This window comes from Rhinopithecus roxellana, chromosome 10 (genome assembly GCF_007565055.1).
Source record: "Rhinopithecus roxellana isolate Shanxi Qingling chromosome 10, ASM756505v1, whole genome shotgun sequence".
In the NCBI taxonomy this organism is placed as follows: Eukaryota; Metazoa; Chordata; class Mammalia; order Primates; family Cercopithecidae; genus Rhinopithecus; species Rhinopithecus roxellana.
Window position 1 is genome coordinate 40,983,575 of NC_044558.1, and position 22,204 is coordinate 41,005,778.

A 22,204-nucleotide genomic window follows, 5' to 3' on the forward strand; every position below is an offset into this window, starting at 1 on the left:
CCTTTCTTTCAAATCTTTTACAGCATCTCCTGGATTTGTTTCTCTTTTATTTAGGTACTTTCTCCAAAAGCGGTTTTAGTTTGTATAGGAAAATCTTCTGAAGACTTGATGGTACATATTCTTATTAATGCCCTCACATTAGAATAACTATTTTCAGAACATAAAATTGTAGGTTCAAAGTTTTTTTCATGTTCGATTTCACATTCTTGAGCTGGGTGTGGTAATGATGGTTTTTACCGTAACATACTCCAATGTCCTTTTGTCTGTGGGCTCCCACCCAACCTGGTGGCCGAAGTCGTCTACAGGTAAGATTGACCAAACCTCTAAACAGGACGGAAAAAAATGTTATCTTCAGAAAACCAGCTCTCTTATACACTGCTGCTGTATAAGATTGATTAACTTTTCTGGATGGCAATCTAGCAACGCAGATCAAACATTTAAAAATACATATATACACACATATAAATACATATATATATATCTTGACACAACAATTTTATCTCCAGGCATCCACATGAAAGAACTCAACTGTTCAAAAGTGCACAGATAAGGATACTCGTCAAGCATTATAACATGAAAAATAAACTGAAAACCACCTCATCTCCAAACACAATTAAATTATGTTAAAATTCTATAAACAGGGATTAGGATGTGTAGGTTTACCCAAAGGAAAATGTATTTAATGTTTAGGTTTAAAAAGCAAAAAAAAAAAAAAGCCTACTTTTTATTTCAAAAATATGCATATGTAAGTAGAAAATATCTGAAAGCTGAAAGGCTACTCTCCAAAAATATTAACAGCAGCTTTCTCTAAACAGAGACTAAAGTGGTTTCTCATTTTTTCTTTTTGCTGTTCTATACTTACTATATTTCTACCACAAACCTCTTGTTATAATTTCTCCAGCAGAGTCAGTTTTACAATTTGGAATGCAGAGGTCAAGTGGTTCTATAATCAGTGTATACTTCACACGTACCATTCTTTCAACCTACACCCCTTTAAACCCCTTTGACACACATCAAACTCATTTACATCTATGTCCCTCTAACGTCAATATAGTGGTTAACACATATAAAACATGAATACACTACATCAAGACGCTCAGGAATACATCTCTGGGATACAATTTGACTGCCTTCTATTATATTTTAATGAATCACCAAAATAAAGGAATTCTTTCAATTACAGAGAGCAGAATAATTAAAATAGTAACTTTCAAACTTTGTAGCAGCAGAAGTATTTCTTCAAATATAATCTTTTTGAAACCCAATATAGAAAACAGATAAAAATAAAGCCATTCTAGAGGTGGGGGCCTTGGAAAGTGAGTGCTGTCCACTCAGACGTCTTCCTTGCCTCTCACAAGGAAGGAAGCTACTGGGTAGTTTGAAAATTACTATTTAATACATTCTGCTAACCCTAAATGCCATGTCAGAGCTAGAAGAGAAAATGTACACACATTCAATCTAACATTTATTTATTTCAGGTTTTTTTTTTGCAACTATAAATTACATTCACTAGTACACCTGTAATTCTTCACAGTGGGTTCAACTAAAGAATAAGCAAACACAGCATAGATCAGTTTAAAAGAAATCATGGTACTTCTTAGAGCAATTTGCAAAAGGGGAAAAAAGTCTTAGGCCCACTCCTTGGAAATAAATATCAAGTAACCATAAAAATATTCAGCCATTTTTCAGTTATTCAGAGAGTTCAGGCATGGTCCCACGCAGAACATCAGAGTTCCTCTTTGAAATAACCCAGCTTTGCCAATGACATCTCTTTTCTCAACTGCATAACTTCCCAAAACATCTGATCAACTATACAAATAGAAAAGAGAGATATTTAAATCATAAAATACCATCTTCATTATTTTTAATGTTTCGTTGAAAACTTAAGTTAGCTGAAATGACAACTCCATCAACTGCGTATTTTCTAAAGATGTACCTACATTTTTTCAACAATTCACATAAGCTTTTCCACAGACTTGTGACCATCCCAGTTTTATCAATAAAGCAAGTCACCAGTTTTGTCACAATTATTCGTTAAATATGTCAGAGATGATCATTTTAGCCCTAGAAAAGGTGGACATCCAGCATCCTGAGTAAATGTCAATGCTGTCACCTTCATGAAGTGAGTACACTCAATGCTCAATTATTCAAGTTATTCTCTAACTTATGAATCTTCTTGCTCTAGTTTGTTATATCGTGGCCATTTTACTCTTCATTAACACTAACAGAAGGTGAAGGGGGAAAAAAGAAAACAAGACAATCCAGAAAACTCAGTAACATTGTTTGTGAGTAATAACAGAAAGGTTTTGCGTATGGCTCCAATTAGAAATAAAAATGCATGTGGAAGATGAATTGTAAATTCAATTACCTACACTTTTGTAAGTTCCCACTATAAGTGGAAAAATGTTGGCTCCTTATTTCAGACAATAAAAGGTCTTCCTTTGATATATGATCAGATTATATTCATTTAGATCAATGGTTCTCAATCATGGAAGATTCCACCACTACCACTACCACTACCACCACTTCTCATCCCTGGCCACTCCAGGGTACATTTGGCAATTAATAGATACATTTTTCACTGTCCCATCCCAGGGGTGCTACAGGTATCTAATGAGTAAAAGCTAGGGATGCTATTAAACATCCTACAAATGCACAAGACAGTCCCCCACAACAAAGAATTATCCAGCTCAAAATGTCACTAGTACCAAGGTCAAGAAATTCGGCTTTAGATTTAGCTGCCCTAAATCTTTTGTTGGCACAAGGCACATATAATAAACAGATTTTAAGACTAATACCTGTTTACAACAAACACACATAGTCAATGATGTGTACTAAATATCATAAAGTGGAAGAGTGATAGAAACTAGAGAAGATATACTACTTTTATTATCACCCTTACCATTCATTACTCGTAACACTTTCTATTTTCATAAAGTAAATTATCTGTCTTTCCTACAAGCTTCTCATTTAAACAAACAGAAAAATATTATAGTCTTGGCAATTATATTTAACATAAATTTTCTGTTATCTGGCTTAAATTATATTATCCATCTACAGGTATTCAAAAATATTTCAGTTTTATTAAAGTCAAAAAAAGTATTATATAGTTTAAAGACTGTTTGTATGTTACTAAGCCTTTTGAAATTCAACATTAATTAGGTTATCAGGTTATTAGGTTAACAGGTTTTATCCCTATTGTTTTAGGCATTAAAATCCAACTATATGGGATTTTAAAGAAATATGACATTTTTCAACATACCAGACCTTGAGAAAGGCTAAACTAAGTTTTTATCAGCATGACTAACTTCTCCATAGAATCAAGATTCACTGGTTTACATGACTGAAAGATGGTAGGCTTCTACCAGTGTTTGAGCAAGATAATATTTTCAGTGCCTAAAAAATATAAACAGGGAAATTTCATAAAACTTTAAATACAAACTGGCATAGACTTGTCTCTAGCCCAGTATCTGCTATTTTCATTTTTATGCAATCATTTGTGCTCGAGAGATACTGCTTTGGAGTTGTCAGGCCATATTAGTTTTTATGCCTGATATTTAAGATATTTAGCTATAAAGCCATATAAAATTGTATTAAAAATATTAACACACTTGCATGAGGTTGGTTCTCCTGGATATATCACCTGCATGTTTCTGCTGATTTAGAATATGGCAATCTTTATTCCATTCAGAATTATCCTCATGACTACTTTATTAATTCACACGCAAAAAATAGAAAATACAGGGAAAACTTAATTGTGAGCTCCATCATGGTTTCCATCAATTAAAATAAATCTGACCACTTTGCCGGCCTCATTTTCATCTCTTAAAGAGTCAATTCAATGAGCCTGTAACTCTCTTCTCATTTACCATCTGGTTTATTATACACCACTTAGGAGTTAAAACTGACCCTGCTTAAAATTCAAAATTAAGAGTAAAATGAGGCAAATAAAATAATTAAACACAGTATTTTTCTAAAAGACATTTGTTCCCAAATTCTCCACAAATTTTATTAGAACTATATATGGGATTTAACATAAATGTACCAACAATAAAGCTGATATGAGCATTACTACTACGTCCTATACTTTTTGCTGAACTTTCATGTAAAGATTTATACTGAATCAAGAACACTCACCATCCTGCTGTTTCACGAGTCCCTGCTGAATGTATCGAATGTATGTAAAAAAGTTACATACAGAAGTGATCTAGGACAAATGGAGAAAATGTCATGAATGGTCAAATGTCTCATATCAAACCAAGCTTTATTAAAATTCATGGTTAAGTCACTTACCCTGTATCTGCAAAAAGGAGAAATATAATAATAGTTGCTTGAGTCCCCTAATTTAATTCTGTGTTTACAGGACTTACTCTGGCCAGTGAGAGCACATTTTCTGTGAAATAATGATAAATTTCAGTTTTTTGAAATTAAAAGCATTTGCCCCTACCTTCTGTACAAGTTACCTATTCATTCAGTTAGATGACAAATATTTGAGAACCTACTGTGTACCAGGAACAGTTCTAGACGCTGGGCTACAGTGATGAAACGGACAAAGACTATGCCCTTGTGAGACTTACATTCTATTAATAGTATAAGTTTAATGCCATAATATTAACCATGATTCTAGAAACAGAAACTAGGTGTTTTCCATATATGTCCCATCCTGGAACAAATTTACAAATGAGTAATCAGCTGCAGGACGGCTCTCAGCTTTCCATCAGGATTTCAACTTCTCAGTTGAAAATATCCTCATGATGACTGTTCAAGTCTCAAAGTATGTTACAGATAGCTTGCAGGGTAATAGTTTCCAGATGGGGTATTTGTTTATTTGGTTGGTTGGTTGCTATATTTGCATTTAATGTGGGACCTAGGGAGAAGTACAAAGGAATAAGCCACCTTATAAAAATACTGAATCTTAACAATCATATAACAAGTTCACTAAATTTCACACCATCCTTTCTATTTGCCTATGACAAAAGCTAAAATTTTATATGAAGGCTTTCTGGCTGGGATTAGGCTATCAGCCTCTTGAGGGCAGGGACTTTGATTCATCTTTAAATGCCTGGCACCAGGAATGTGCCTGGCACACAGCACACATTCAATGACTGCTGAATGAGTAATGAGCCATCTGTTACCCTATGGCTCCGTGAGATAAGGCTGGCATGTCTATCAGGCCAGACTTGCAGCAGCCCAGCTGTCACCCTCCTAAGCTAGGAACCTGGCTCAATACAACTATCACTCCCCATCAATGCAAAATTAGCATAGCTCTAAGTAAAGTAAGAGGCCAATAGCATTTTATATGACAGTACAAATTACATAGTAAATATACTAAATAACACTACATTTTAGCGATACCTACAAGAAATATAATACAAATGTGCCTTTATATTAAGAAAACACACAACAATGTGTATTTGAAACAGGGTAATTTTTCAGGAGGGGGTAATTCAAATCACTAACCAATTCCTATCTTTTTTCAAATATTTCTTTGTTTCTTTATTAGCAAATTCCTTTAATGATCTGTAACAATATTTAAAAGCACTAACTACTAGTTTGGGGAGGATAGAAGATCTAGAAATTTAAAGCACAGAGTGTTGGAAGTCTGTGGAACTTCCAAAAGTATAATTTGCACAAGAGGAAAATGTGCCATCAAGTTGCTAAAAACCAATTTATACACTATTCTGGAAACAGGAAACAGACATATGCCTGCTGGTCTACTATTCAGCCTAATTTTGAAAGGGATCTGGTAAGGTGGCTTTAAGTATCAACTTTTAAAATAATAAATGTTTCTTTTTTTAACTTGTAAGTTCAGGAGTACACATGCAGGGTGTGGTTTATTAAATAGGTAAACATGGGTCATGAGGGTTTGTTGTATGTATTATTTCATCACCCAGGTATTAAGCCTAGTATCCACTATTCTTCCTGATCTTTTCTCTCTTCCCATCCTCCACCCTTCCATAGGCAGCGGTGTGTGTTGTTCCCTTCTATGCGTCCATGTGTTCTCATGGAACACATAAGCTCCCACTTATAAGTGAGAACACATGGCATTTGGTTTTCTGTTTCTACGTTAGTCTGCTAAGGATAATGGCCTCCAGCTCCAGCCATGTCCCTGCAAAGGACATGATCTCGTTCTTTTCTATGGCTGTATAGTATTCCATGGTGTATAGTGTTTCTTAAAAGATCTCATTTCTAAGCCATTTTGTAAACTAGACACACCTAATATATTTTTAGTTAAGCCAGGATTCAATGTGAATAGACCTCTGACCTCCAACTCCATTTTTTTTCAAACATGCTACACTACATTAATAAATCTCTATAACTCTAGTCCCAAGATTTCAAATCCTTGTTTGCCATTTTCATGTGACGATGTCAGCATGTTTAACTCTAGACCTATAATCTTCTTCCACAAACCAAAGCCTTTTCTATTAATTTCCACAATCACTTCAAATCAGTCTTCCAGTCAGACATCTCTAACTCCTTTCTCCTTTACCCATCACCCCACCCCAATCTAACTTTTCATTCTTAAAATCTGTCACCTCTTTCCTTTCCTCTCCATACACTCACCATCCTTTGAACACACTTTGATTTCTTGTTTCTAGGTCTTCAGATGTATATACTGCTCTTTATCCAAATTACTCTTATGCTTCAAAAACCTAAACCAAATCTCCCTCCTTTCAAGAAGAGTACCTAATCATAGGTTGAATAATCTCATCTTCCTCAAAATTCCTACAGTGCTGTGCCACTCATTTAGTCATTATCTTCACACTGTAGCTCACAAGAGCCACGGCCAGAGCCATACTTCACATAGTTTTTTCCATATGATATGCGTCACCTTGATTTCTGGTCCCATTCCCACAAGCACAATATCCTTAAACTTTGTAAACTGTTCTCTAAATCTAAACTATAATTATTTTACTAAAGATACTTTAAATGCACTTTAATTTGATATCCCCATTTGTTATAAATTTGATATTTGCACATATATGTGTGATATATAATGCAAGCACAAATTTTAAATTCTATAATAAAACCAGTTGTATGCTATATTTAAAATGAGGCATGACACAGACCTTAAACATACGAAAACTGCTATGATTAAATTTAATTCTCCATATTTGGGGTGGAAGGATCAGAATAAAAATACTTGGGTGTTTGTAGAATTTAAGAATGTAAATTCTTTCCCTAAAATTCAGAGGCCACCGTTACACAGGTGTGGCTTGAGGGAGCGAGGTGGACGTGTGGCTCACAGAACAAATATATGGACTAGGAACCCTCCAACAAATGATCACCTAAATAACAACATTCTGTAATCTTGCTGAGAATGTAACGTGCATAACAGGGAATAGAAACAAGCACACAGTTCCTACAACAGCTTCAACACAGACCTATTAGTTCATCTCAACCAGTCTTTTCCTTTTCTAGCTTCAAAATAACCCTGACAGCAGTCAGTTACACTTTCTATGAGCTCTCTCAGGCTTTCTAGTCCCCTATATTGATCTGGCTCTATGTACTTAATAAGCATCTATCTCAAAAGCTTTCCGAGTCATTTTTTAAACAGAAGCCAAGACACAATTATGCCATGGTTTTAGGCAAAACCTTTCACCGTTGCCAGATGTTTTAAGCACTGTTGGTTTCAGTCATTCCTCCTCATAGGACTGGATGGAAAAAGTCTGCCCTGCTATGAAATGTGGGAGTCTTATCTCTGAAGATTTATAATTCTCAAGTAAGACTCACCTATGAAAGACAAAACTGATTATTTATTAAAGTGAGAATCCTTTATAAACACAATATAAAAGGAGAAATCTCATCAAGTCTTTTTGGTACACTGTTTTCATGATTGATAAGACTTACTCTAACTCAGTATCTTCCCAAACTATTTTTGATGGTCACCCTCAGACGGAAGTATTTTATACAGAAACCCAGGACACATGGCTATACAAATACATGTAATAAACAAAAATTCTGCTTATGACCCACTAAACTGATTTCACAATCCACTAATAGGTCACAACATGAGGTTAAAAACAAAAACAAAACTCAGATTTCTATCTCTAGTTTACCTGGATCCATATATGTATATTATTGTATTGGGTTGGTGCAAAAGTAATCGTGCTTGTTGCCGTTACTTTCAATGGCAACAAGCACGATTACTTTTGAACCAACCTATAATTAAAAAGGCTCTCCTTTAATGCTAAAGCTGAAATACTGTATTCCACACTGTCTCAGGAATTCGTCTTTGGGCTACACAGACACTTAAGAGAAATCTGAGGGAGATATAATACATTTAAAACCAGAAAAACTAAATAACTGCAACCCATAACATTTCAAAAACTCAGTCACTTTCACAATTCATGCATGTAAAAACCTACTTTGGTCCTCCGCATTCAACTGCAGAAGCTTTCACAAACCGGATAGGTTGTAATCCCACTGGTTCAATGCTTAGAGTATTGTTTTCCACAGCCTCCAGAACAGCTGAAGCCAACTTAAAAAAAAAGAAAAAGTACTAGATGCTATACTGGCAGAAAAATATCAAAATTATATTCTACAGTAGACTAATTTTACAAATTATTCTTCTCCCAAGTCCCACTAGCTTGGCTTTAGCAAATGAAAAAGGAAGAAATCAGATAATTTTTGTTTGATTTATTTTATAATCCAAACACTGTTATGAAAGGCAATTCACTTATAGTAAAATAACTTTCCTCATTATCTGGACAAGGATTAAAGGCATTAATTCCAGTCTCTGTTCACTCCTTACCCATGATTAATATCCACTGTTAATGCCACTTCAAAATGAATATCCTGAAGCTTTATTCTGCTAAATGTATATAATATTTTTAAACACTGGTCATTTATACCACAGCAATATATATTAATTAGCTGTATATTCTCTGAATTTGTATTTATGTGCATAAGAGTGAGTCTACAAAAGAATTAGCTGAATTATCAAATATTAAATGCCAGGATGAAGAGGGTAGCAACTGATACAAGATGAAACAGGAAAACTTCTATAGTCTGGCAAGGTTACTAATACTGAATGGCCTACCTGAAACCAGATACAGAGCCACAATGAACAACACATATTCATATCAAAAGTGTGAAAAATGCTCATCTTAACTTCTCCTGATAAGTAACATTACAATTAAATTCTTGAAAGACTTCACATAAAACTCTTAGGATTAAATTTCTTATACTTTAATTGACAGGATATTTCTAGACAAATCTTTCACATGTAAGAATAAATTAAAATTACAGCTTTACATTTTTGTACTGCCTTATTTTTCTAAGGTTTTTGTCTCTACTTAATTCACTTCATTTTATCCTTTTAACAATCCTATGGCACAGGAGAAGAAGGCATTACTTTTCCTGTTTTAAAGATTAAAAAAATAAGATTTTTAAATCATGTACAGATAGACACAACAAATGCCTTTAACAGAGTGTGTAGAGAACTTCCCTTACACTGAACCTTGGACTGTAAATCAAGAAATAAGTCCTATCCTCCATACCTATTTAATACCTGACACCAATGCAGTACACATTTTAGTGTGAATGATCCTCTGCTCATATAAGGAAAGATGTTCAGTAACTGAATGCCAAGAAATTATCATGATTCTAGTACAGAATGGTAAAAATAGTAAAACATGACATTTTATAATAACTTATTTATGTAGGAGATATTAAAATATGTAATATGATTTAGTTTAAAAGAAGTATAGAAACAACTATAATGAAGTCCTACTAAAATGAAAACAAATTACCTCGCTTTTTGAGAATGTTAAACATGGAAAGATATCTTCCTGGTAGATTTTCTCTAAGAAAGGACACGTCCTGTCCATTGTGGGCTCATCCTTCCACAATCGAAACTCATTATACAAGGATAAGTCAGCCTAACAGATAAACCAAAGGAAAACACAAAAACATGTTTTAAAAAGTATAAACATAAAAACCACCTTACAAAACCAAAACTAATTTAAACATCACTGAAAAACAATGCTCTTCATTTAAAATAATAAATTGAACCACTCTTGATTCGTTATATAATACCTGGTAGCAGTTTTCCTTTTTAAAAAATGACGCCCAAATAACCAAGTAGCTTTTTTCCATGCATCATCTGCAACCATGTTCAATAACACTACTATTATCCTCATCCTGGGCTCCTTCTCCCATCCCCACCAAAAATGCTGGAGTTCCTCTTAAGACACAGGTGGCACACTATTCAGAATATAATAAATGATGACAAGTCTTTTCTGAAAACAATAAAAAGGTAATTTGGAACCTAATTAATTATAGTGTCTGAATAAACTGAGACTGACTGAACTGTGAAACCTAATTTGGGATCAAAAATGACACAGTTCTACTATAACTTGAAGGCATTCCCAAAAGAATTGTCAAAATGTTACTGCATAAGCAACAGGATTTTAAAAAACAACACGTAAAGTCTTCTAAACTGCCTACCTTAAAATACAACATTTATTTAGATATTTTTGACATAATTTTGGCATCCAGTAACTACCACCTTAGGCATCGATAATAATCCACTGCTGGCACCTGCCTTCCTATTCACTCCTCCAGCTGTCCCTTTCTTTCCCACCTCCCTAATAAATTTTCCCCAAGTATTCTTCCCTACAGCTTCTCAGATTCCCTCAGTCCAGCTCAATAACATCTGCTGGAATACAAAGTTGCACTGACATCAGTCACCAAAACTAGAGCAGTCTCCACCATCCTACAGCACTAAGTTGCTCTTGTCCACAAGCACTGGATACACCATAAATGATGCACTGACTATAGCTACAGACTGCCTCTAGGATAACTCAATCAGACGTGCAAGTAGTCTACAAGAACTTAACAGAGCTGAGTGTAGCTAAGCCTTCCTACAGACTTCCTTTTAAGGTGTATAAAGGCAATCTCCATGTGAATTTTCTTTTCAGTCCAATTCATAAATTCCTTGAATCAAAGCAAAAGCAATAGGACAAATATTAGCATATAAGCAATACTTACATTTTCAAATGCATTTTCTTTGTAAAGTTACTGAGAAAAAGGACATAAACCTCAAAGCAGGTAAGTGGTATTCTAAGGAAAGATTCTAGTTTAAAGGCTGTAATTTAAACCATTTATTAAGAGCTGACTCTGCCAGGAACCACTGTAAGCACTTTACAAACATTTAATCCTCACAACTGTACAAGACAGATATTATGATCGCCATTTGTAACTTGCCCAAGATTGCATAGCAAGAAAACAGTGAAGTCCAAATTCAAATCTAAGTGGCTTGATCCCAAAGCCTTGCACTGGGCTTGTATGTCTGCATGCAGGAATGTGTATTTTAAATGTCTACAGAAGACATGTTGCTAATGTCATAACCGAGGGCCCCCATCGTATTTTCTACAAAAACATGGACATGCTTCAATTTTTTCCAGATCGTTACGTATTTTTCTAAGACTTACACAGACCAAATTTATGTAATTCCTTTGCCTAGTAAGACTTTTTGACAAGTTTTTCATGAAACATCAGAATATAACACATACCTGGAAAGCAAAGGTTATTATTTTGAAGTTATATGCTGCCTACGCACATTTTAAGGGATTTCAAAAACTAAAATGAACCTTTACCATGTTCCATGAGAAGACATTTAAATTTTGTGTCAATAGGGGGGTACATAATTACTTACACATACTGAGTAAGAAACAGCAAAAATACAAGTTGTACCAGGCAATTAAAATTGCTATTTAAATTCCAAAGAATTAGAATTAAAGTTACGACAAAAAAAGTTTCTTAAATATTTCACAGAAACCAATGTGAATTTTGGATTTGGTTACATTCATATTTAACCAAGTATTGAACTTCTCTCTTAGCAGCATCTTTCTTATTAATAATCAGTCAAAATGCAATTCAATTACAACAGGTTAACAACATTGGTTATTCCATTTAATAAACTCCTGACTTCCATACAAAAATGTAACAAGCACACATTTCTTCAGGATTAATGACGAACTTGAATTCAACAACGTAAAAGATGGCTTCTAAGAAGAAATGGGAAAGCTTCATAAATTACTGATCAATTCTCTTAGAAATGCTTTCTCACAGTATACAATGATTAAAAACAATTTTTACTCCAAACAGCTCAAAATACTTATGTATTTCAGTTATCTTTATTACATATCTTTTAAAATAATAAGACTATTATTATGATGATGATGATTATTATTTTGAGATGCAGTTTCACTCTTGTTGCCCAGGCTAGAGTGCAATGGTGCAATCTCAGCTCACTGCAACCTCCGCCTCTCAGGTTCAAGTGATTCTCCTGCCTCAGCCTTCCGAGTAGCTGGGATACAGGCATGCGCCATCACGCCTGGCTAATTTTGTATTTTTAGTACAGACGGGGTTTCTCCATGTTGGTCAGGCTGGTCTCGAACTCCCAAACTCAGGTGATCCTCCGGCCTCAGCCTCCCAAAGTGCTGGGATTACAGGCATGAGCCACCACGCCCGGCCCATTATTTCGTTTTAAATTTTTAATTATTATGGATACATGATAATGGTAGCCTTACATAGTTGTAAGTGTCTGAATAACTGAGACTGGCTGAACTATGAAACCTAATTTGGGATCAAAAATGATACTAATTGTTCTACTATAACTTGAAATTTCACTTAGCAAAATGTCTTCCAGCCTTACGTAGTTGTAAGGCTACCATTATTTCTATTTTTTGTTGCTTAATTATCTGAATTAACTCTAGGACTCTTTTGCTGATATAAAATTCTCTCTCTGAATTTAAATAAAAGCAATGTATTGATCTTTAAGAAAATCATCTTATTTTCACATATTTCTTATATCCATACTTTGTAAGTGCACTCTAGCAATAAATGTTGACTAGCCAGATCATTAAAGCCACCCACTCTCCTCTAGCCAACATATGATAGTTTCCTCCCTTAATGAAATATTGAGATTAAGAAACTTACCAAGTTTCTAGCAGGTACTCCAAGGTCAGCCAGGTAGAATATGGAACTGAAGAATCCCTGAAAGCAGCCAGCTCTAGATAAAGCCTCCCCCATCTTAATACTGAATATTTTGTACTAAAAATTTTGCTGGCAAAAATGATAACTGACACCTCAGTGATGAGAATTAACAAGTATCAACAGAGTCAGAGGGTACAGTCCTTGACGAGTTACCTCTTTGCAGTCTTTTACAATTGGCTGTATCACACTGAGGTCCTGATGACTGCCACTCATAGCACTGCTTGTGCTTTTATTTCTTGTATGCCCCTTTTTAAAAGGTGTCTTTCCACCTGGCAAAGGCTCCTGCGTAGGTGATGTTGGAGAACTGGACAATACAAGTGTCTTCAATGCAGCTACTTCAGCTTGAAGTACATCAATCTTGGAAAGAAATCAACATAGTCACATACATTAAATATGTTTCATGACAAATGCAGCTAAATATTACCAATCTGGTCAAAACACTTTCAAAGATGAAAAGTAAGTTTAATTTGTATTTCCTGTGGAGTAATAAAGAGAAACTAAAATCAAGTTTTTTGATGTTTCCATATGGTTTGGATTCATCTATTACTCACAATGTCAAATCAAATTTTGAAAATTACCAAAATAGCTAACATTTATGTGAATTTTCAAAATCTTCAAAATACAATAGCTTATGACTAGTTGTAGAAGTTCACTCCTAAAACAGTAAAATCTAGTAACATTTAGGTGGCTTCTCTCAGTGAATTTAAAAACTAAGTATTAACATTAAAATGTGATTCTATAATCCTTTGGATAATTCATGTGATTTACAAGGCTTTAAATCATTTGGTTCTCATATAAATGGACACCAAATGTTTACTATTAATTATATCTACATAGTAGCTATTTTCTTCTATTTTTCTGTAGTTTCCAAATTGAAAACAAGCACTACTTTACAATCAGAATAAAATCCAACAGATGTTAAGGTATCTCTAAAACAGTCACCACTATTTTATACTATTAAGAGTAGCAAAAACTTACTTTTCCTTGTGCTTCTTTTAGCTGTTTTTCTGCTGTTGCCTGCTTGATATTTGCTTCTCTCACCATTTTATGAGCTTCCTGAAAAAGTTAACATCTCATATTTTAGAAACAAAGTAGCATTTGCTTTCAAAAAGCTTTTGCCAAGTGTTTATGATTGAAGCAAACATATACTACCAAAATTTAGCCTGAAAATAAGTACTCAATATCAACTATGGAAGCAGCAGTTGACAACAGAGAGACAACTATGCGGCATTAGGAACAGGTGCCTTCTTTTAGGACCTATTACTACTGAGGCAGCCAAGTTGAGATCAATCATCCTGATTAATGCTTGCGTAAGGACTGTAAATGTGATGAAGGCAAACAATGACCAACATGTCAAAGCCAACTCCTTTGCAGGCAGCTTTTTATAATGTGGTCACTATCTATATTCTTATTAGTCATAGCAAAGACATACAGAAGGGACAAGTAAAAACATTAACACACCAATAATGTTGCAGTTTACAGTAATGACAGTTAAGAAGCCTTAGAGCTTTTAATAAAAAGATTCACAAAATTATATTAAGTGACAATTTTGTGCAGAGCAACCTAAAAAGGCAAATCAGAGTTTACCCTTTAATAGATTTTTAATCTTCAAGTACTACGAATATGAAACTCTAGGTATTTAATTCATTTTATTCATATAATGTTTATTCATGAGACATTTACTCATGTCATCTCCTCGTGAGGTACTGTTCCAGACGCTGATTACATTCTGGGAAAGGACAAAGTCCCTGCTCTTAAGGAGCTTACATTCTGATTAATCAAATAAAATATCAGAGTAAGAATTGCGGGTTTTATTCTAAATGCAATATGAAGCCTTACAGTTTTTTTAAGGAAGCCTTACAGTTTTGTTAAGGAAGACATGATCTTTTTATTTTTAAAAGATTATGCCCTTGTATAGAATAATCCCTATAAGGGATTAAGAATGGTCTGGAAGCATATATATAGGGTGCTTGAGATAGTGCCCTGGGATTTAAGAACTTACATTTTAGAACTTCAATTTACAATTTATCAGAGGAAGGAAGGAAATGAGCTTCAAAGATATTTAATGAATAGTTTGACAATGGCACCCTCACTAGGTCTATCAAAATGCACAGAGGTAGAATGGAAAGGTGGAAGCTCTTTACATCAGAGTTTGACTGTTTCCCATTTGTTCATTTGCTTTTACAGTACTGTAATGATCGCAGTTTGCGTGTGCCCATGAATGTGAATTTGCAGCTTATATTAGTTTAAATAGGAGAATCTTTACTATCAATGATTTATAACAAAATGATATTAACCATGAAGATATTCCATGCACTATTATTCTGGCTATCTTGGCAAAGTCCTTAAGAGCTGTCAAATTTAATGAGTTAAATAGTCTCCTTTTAAAAGTAACAATTGTTTCAGATTTGCTGAATTTTTCTGGGATAAGTGGCTGTCAACAGAAGACTATTTGGTGATGTTTTAAAAATAATAAACATAGGCCGGGCGCGGTGGCTCAAGCTTGTAATCCCAGCACTTTGGGAGGCCGAGACGGGCGGATCACGAGGTCAGGAGATCGAGACTATCCTGGCTAACACCGTGAAACCCCGTCTCTACTAAAAAATACAAAAAAAACCTAGCCGGGCGAGGTGGCGGGCGCCTGTAGTCCCAGCTACTCGGAGGCTGAGGCAGGAGAATGGCGTAAACCCGGGAGGCGGAGCTTACAGTGAGCTGAGATCCGGCCACTGCACTCCAGCCCGGGCGACAGAGCGAGACTCCATCTCAAAAAAAAAAAAATAATAATAATAATAATAATAATAATAATAAACATAGCTAATCTGACCCTTCAAGATAAGTAACATTTTAACTTTAAATGCAAAAGTAATTCATACTATGGAGAGAATAGTTGACTAAATTTTTGGAAATGGACTCTGCTTTCATTAATAGTGGATTATACAGTTTGACCAAACCTCTAACGGAGAACGACTAGAAAAGCTAGACAAGTTTTTTGTTTGTTTTTAAAATGTGTTTGAAGGTATTTGAGAACAAAACAGTGAAGTAAACTTAGAAGTGATGTGAAATTTTAGGTGACTTTTCCACTACACACATAAGGGTTATAGTGAAAAGGTATAACACACATGTAACTGGAGCCCCAAAAGGAAAGATGAGTACTAGACTAGGGCAGGATCAGTTGCTAATAAGATAACACGCAGAACTTTTACAGAATTTTTTAAAAATTGACAAAAAACATCAAAAGGTAGACTCAAAGTTTGAAAATTTTCCATCACACTGTCCTTCTGAAGCTGAAAATGATATAAGTATCACCTATACCAGGAGTTGGCAAACTTTTTCTGTAAAGAGCCAAACACTATGTATACATATACAGACTCAGTTGCAACTCCTTAGCTCTGCTGTTGCAATGTGAAAGCAGCCATAGACAATACACAAATTAGTGTTGGTGCTTTAATAAATATGAGCACTGAAATATACATATCATTTTGTTTTTCTTTTACCATATCCAGCACCTCTAAGTTACCTTTTTTTTTTTGGATGGGAGGTGGTGAGCACACAAAATCTACCTTCTTAGCAAATTTGTCACATATAATATAGTCATGTTTTATATTGGGTCTTCAGAATTTATCTATCCTGCATAACTGACACTTTGTACAAATGACCAACATCTCCCATTTCTCCCATTTCCCAGCTCCTGACAACCACCAGTCTACTCTGTGCTTCTATGAGCTCGACTGTTTCAGCTTCCACATATGAGATAATGTAGCATTTGTCTTTCTGTGTCTTATTTCACTTCCTCTAGGTTCACTCATGTATATTGCAAAACACAGGATTTCCATTTTCTTTTAAGGCTGAGTAGTATTCATATACACACACATACCCCCTACATTTTCTTTATCCATTCATCAATGGATATGTAACTTGTTTCCATAACTTTGCTACTGTGAATAATGCTGCAATGAACATGGAAGTACACATAACTCAAGATAGTGATTTTCTTTTGGATATATACCTGGAAGTGGGACTGCTAGATGATGCAGTAGCTTTATTTTTAATTTTTTGAGGAGAAATTTCCATACTGTTTTCCATAATGGCTGTACCAATTTACATTCCCACCAATAGCGGACAAGTTCCACTGCTCCACGTCCTTGCCAACATTTACTATCTTTTGTATTTTGATAATAGCCATTCTAACCAGTGTGGGATGCTATCTCATTGGGGAGTGATTGGCATTTACCTGATGATTAGTGATGTTGGGTACCTTATCATATACCAGTGGGCCATCTGTATGTTTTCTTAGGAGAAATGTCTATTTAGGTCCCTAGCCCCCCTTTTAATTGGGTTGTTTTTTGCTACTGCATGCCTTATATATTTTAGATATTAACCCCTTATCAGATACATGGTTTGCAAATATGTTTTCCCATTCAGTATGCTGCCTTTTCATTTTGTTGACTGTTTTTTGCTGGGCAGAAGATTTTCAATTTGATACACTCCCACTTGCCCATTTTGCTTTTGTTGCCTGTGCTTTTGGTGTCACATCCAAAAAAATCACTGCCCAGACCAATGTCAAGAAGCTTTTTCCTTGTTTCTTCTGAGTTTTACAGTTTCAGGTCTTACATGTAAGTCTTTAATCCATTTGAATTGATTTTCCTTTATGGTGTGAGATCAGGGTCTAATTTCATTCATTTGCATGCTGCAATTTTCTCAGCAGCATTTATTGATAAGACTATCTACTCCCCACTAGGTGTCCTTAACATCTTTGTCGAGGGTCAGCTAACCATAAATGTGTCATTTCTGGGCTCTCTATTATCTTCCATTGGTCCATATGTCTGTTTCTGTATCAGTGCCATACTGTTTTGACTTCTGTAACTTTGTCATGTACTTTGATATCAGAAAGTGTGATGCATCCAGCTTTATTTTTCTTGCTCAAGATTACTTTGGGGCTGGGCATGGTGGCTCACGCCTGTAATCCCGCACTTTGGGAGGCTGAGGCAGGTGGCTCACCAGAGGTCAAGAGTTCAAGACCAATCTGGCCAACATGGTGAAAACAGTTTCTACTAAAAATACAAAAATTATCTGGGCGTGGTGGTGCACACCTGTAATCCCAGCTACTCAGGAGGCTGAGGCAGGAGAAATGCTAGAACCCAGGAGGCGGAGTTTGCAGTGAACTGAGATCACACCATTGCACTCCAGCTTAGGCAACAGAACAAGACTCCATCTCAAAAAATAAAAATAAAAAAATCACTTTGGCTATTAACATCTTTTGTAGTTCCATATGAATTTCCTACTTCTGTAAAAAATGCCATTGGGATTTTCATAGGGATTGCATTGTATTTGTAAACCACGTGGGTAGAACAGACATTTTAACAGTATTAATTCTTCCAGCCAATGAACACAAATCTCTTTCCATCTGTGTCTTAATTCCCTTCATGAACTCTATTGTAATTTTCAGTATACAAGTCTTTTTGCCTCTTTGGTTAGGTTTATTCCTGAGTATTTTATTCTTTTTGATGCTTTTTGACACTGAAATCATAAGATTGTTCTCTTAAATTCCTTTTCAGATAACTGCTTGTATAGAAACATCATTAATTTTTGTATCCTGCAACCCTATCAAATTCATTTATTAGTTCTAACTTGTTAGAATTTTTAGAATTCTAGAATTTTTAAGAATTTTGAATTCTTAAAAATTGAATCTTTAGAATTTTCCACATTTGTGATCATGTCATCTGCACACAGAGATTGTTTTATTTCTTCCTTTCCAATTGGGTTGCCTTTTCTTTTTCTTGACTGATTGCTCTAATATTCCAGAACTGTGCTGTACAGAAATGGTGAAGAGTGGGCATCCTTGTCTTATACCAGATCGTAGAGGAAAAGCTTTCAATTTCCCCCATTGATTATGATGTTAGCTATGGGTTTTTCATATATGGCCTTTATTGTCTTAAAGTAAGTTCCTACATCTATTTTGTTGAGAGTTTTAGCATAAATGAATGTGGAATTTTTGTCAAATGCTTTTTCTGTTTCTATTAAGATTATAATGTATATTATCATTCTATTACTGTGGTTTATTACACTAATTGATTTGCCTATGTTGATGTATCCCTGCATCGCAGGGACAAATCCCATTTGGTCATAGTGTATAATCCTTTCAATATGTTACTGAATTTGATTTTCTAACATTTTATTAAGGGCTTCTGCACCTATGTTCATTGGGAATATTGGCCTGTAGATTTTTCCTTGTGGTACATTTACTGGCTTTGGTATCAGAGTGATATTGGCCTCATAAAATGAGTTTGGAAGTGTTTCCTCTTCTATTTTTGTAAGAGTGTAAAAAGAATTGGCACTGATTTTTCTTTGAATGTTTGGTAGAATTTACCTGTGAAGCCATCTAGTCTTAGGTTTTTTTTGTTTCTACTTCTTGATTCCATTTTCTGGAATTTGATTCCAGAAAAATGGTTCAGTTTCTAGGAATCTATCTATTTCTTCTAGATTATCCAATTGACTGGCATGTGGTTCATAAAAGTCACTTACGATCCTTTTTATTTCTGAAGCATCCATTGTAATACCTCCTCTTTCATTTCTGATTTGAGTCCTCTCTTTTCTTGGTTTGTCTTGCTAACGGTTTTTATTTTTTTCAAAAAACTCAGGTTTTCTTAATATTTTCTATTATTTTCCTATTCTCTATTTCTACTCTGATCTTTGTTATTCCCTTCCCTCTGCTAAGTTTGGACTTAGTTTGTTCTCCTTCTAATTCCTTGAGGCATAAAGTTAGATTGTTTGATATTGTTCTTCTTTTTTAATGTAGGCCTTTATCCCTCTTAGTACTCCTTTTTCTGCATCTCATAAGTTTTGGTACGTTGTGTTTTCAGTTTCATTTGTCTCAAGAAACTTTTCAAGTTCCCTTTTGATTTTTTCTTTGACTCAAAGGTTGTTCAAAAGGATATCATTGTTTAGTTTCCACATACTTGAGCTTTCCTGTTTTCTTACTATTATTGATTCCTAATTGAATTCCTTTTTGAGTGGAAAAGATTCTTAGAATGATTTTGATCTTCTTAAATTTGAGACCTGTTTTGTGATCTAACATGAACTATACTGGAGAATGTTTCATGTGCACCTGAGAAGAATGTATATTCTTTTGCTGTTGTGTTAAAAGTTCCATACGTATCTGTTAGATTCATTTGGTCTATAGTGTTATGCAGTTCTGCTGTTTCCTTATTAATTTTCTGTCTGAATAATCTACTCATTAGAGAGACTGGGGTATTGAAGTCACCTACTATTAATGTATTGCTGTATCTCCCTTCAGATCTGTCAGTTTGTTTTATACATTTAGGTGCTTTGATGTCAGCTGCATATATACAGTCATTCACCACATAACATTTCAGTGAACAATGGATTGCATATATAACAGTGATCCCATAAAATTATAATACCATATTTATTTTTACTTTACCTTTTCTATGTTTAGATACATAAATATTTACCACTGTGTCACAAGTGCCTACAGTATTCAGTATAGTAACATGCTGTATAGGTTTGTAGCCCAGGAGCAATAAGCAATATCATATAGCCAAGGTGTGTAATAGGCTGTACCACATCTAGGTTTGTGTAAGTATACAATACCGATGTTTGCATGATGAAATCTCATAATGACAAAATAATGATTTAAAATAGGGAAAGATGTACTTCTTATATCAGACCAATAGATGTGTGAGTTATCAGCAGTATTAGATCTACTTTTGAAAACGGAACTTAGACCAGACCTTCATCTGGATTATAAACTGTCAAAACAAGATTTTCTAAAATAAAGTAACATATTCAATCACAATCCTCTCACTAAGTATATATAAAACATTAACTGTTTTAATGAGAACAAAATATTTAAGCATTTTTATTGTTTTATCTTTTAAAACGTGTATTTACAACATATGTTAACACATTAGTATGTCCGTTAGCAAGTGTGTATAATTTATAAATACGTATATATGTTCATATAGAACACTGCCTATATGTGCCTAGCATATAGGGAACTCTCAATAAATATTAGGTATCTTCATTATAATGGAGGTAACATGCTCAAATTTTTCTTGTACTGATCAGGTATAGGTTCAAAAAGCTTGGCATCTATTGATTTAGGTAACAAATGATGGTGGCTGGGAAGGTGATGTGTTCTATGTCCTGGAGGTAGCATCAAAAGACTTAACTGATCATTCGAGTGTGGAATGAAGAAATAAGAGGCCCCAGTGATGACTTCTTTTCTGTGGTTTGAGACAAACAGAAATGCCATTTATGATTTTCACAGTAGATAAAGCAAGAGTTAGGATCATGAATATGAGTGCCTGCATTGCTCATTAGCCTCTCTATGCCTCACTTTTCTTCTCAGATAAAATGATAATAATCTGCCCTATATGCGTCATAGTACTGTTGAGAGAAAACTAGACATATCATGAACATTTACTAAAACTGGCTTATAAAACAAACTTCTTAAGACTACTTTTTTTCTCCATGTGAGATGTAGACTGCTTTGTATTCTTTCAACTGACTTAATTCTATATTATCTCAAAATTGAAGGTGTTAGAAGAAAAACATAACTTTTGAGGTTTGTTCAGTATTTGATACTTTTAAAACTCAACTTTGTTATATACAAAGTATAATTATATTGAAGACTAGGATAATAGACTCCTAATTTGAATATACATGTTAGGCTTACCAAAACTGTGCATATTGAGTTTATTCAGAATAATCTTTAATTCTTAAAAAGTTATGCACACATACACACACACACATATAAAGTGCAAAAAAAGTATCTTTTCATAAGACAATGGTAAACAGATCATGAAGGCACAATTAAGACCAAAGAAAAACTTTGAGCACTTTTTCCAAGATTCATATACAATTGGTTCGAATACAACTTTCTTCATTACCAAAATCATCTTTAATCAATGTACTTTGTTTTCCAGAAGGTAGCCACAGTGTCAATGCTAACAGCCACCATTGGGTTAGAAAAGGTTAGAGACTCCAAATTACAATTTTTAGATATGCTTTTCCACTAATTGCATAAGCCGCATTTCTGGTCCTTCACATCCTGCTACTTACAGGGAGAAGTTTCTTTCTGTTTTTTCTCATTCTATTTCACGTAACAGAACATACATACATGTGCAGATGGGTGAAACTAAGCAGGGTTGAATTAAATGCAAGTTACCAGGAAATA

General features: G+C 34.5%; 1 protein-coding gene across 7 annotated transcripts in view; it reads right to left on the reverse strand.

The window, feature by feature from the left end:
* Positions 1–490: 490 nt before the first annotated feature.
* RAB3IP (RAB3A interacting protein) overlaps positions 491–22,204 on the reverse strand; it is a 67,564-nt gene continuing 45,850 nt past the window's right edge. For 4 of the 7 annotated variants that reach the window (XM_030939604.1, XM_010358725.2, XM_010358724.2 and 1 more), the window contains exons 5-11: positions 13,984–14,061; positions 13,159–13,362; positions 9,756–9,884; positions 8,370–8,482; positions 4,294–4,393; positions 4,138–4,207; positions 491–1,809 (exon numbers count right to left, since the gene is read on the reverse strand). In XM_030939604.1, coding sequence (XP_030795464.1) covers positions 1,727–1,809; positions 4,138–4,207; positions 4,294–4,393; positions 8,370–8,482; positions 9,756–9,884; positions 13,159–13,362; positions 13,984–14,061 — 777 coding nt within the window. In that variant the 3' untranslated portion in view covers positions 491–1,726. The remainder of the gene's footprint in view (positions 1,810–4,137; positions 4,208–4,293; positions 4,394–8,369; positions 8,483–9,755; positions 9,885–13,158; positions 13,363–13,983; positions 14,062–22,204) is intronic. The other 3 variants (XM_030939605.1, XM_010358727.2, XM_010358726.2) reach the window with 2 other exon arrangements.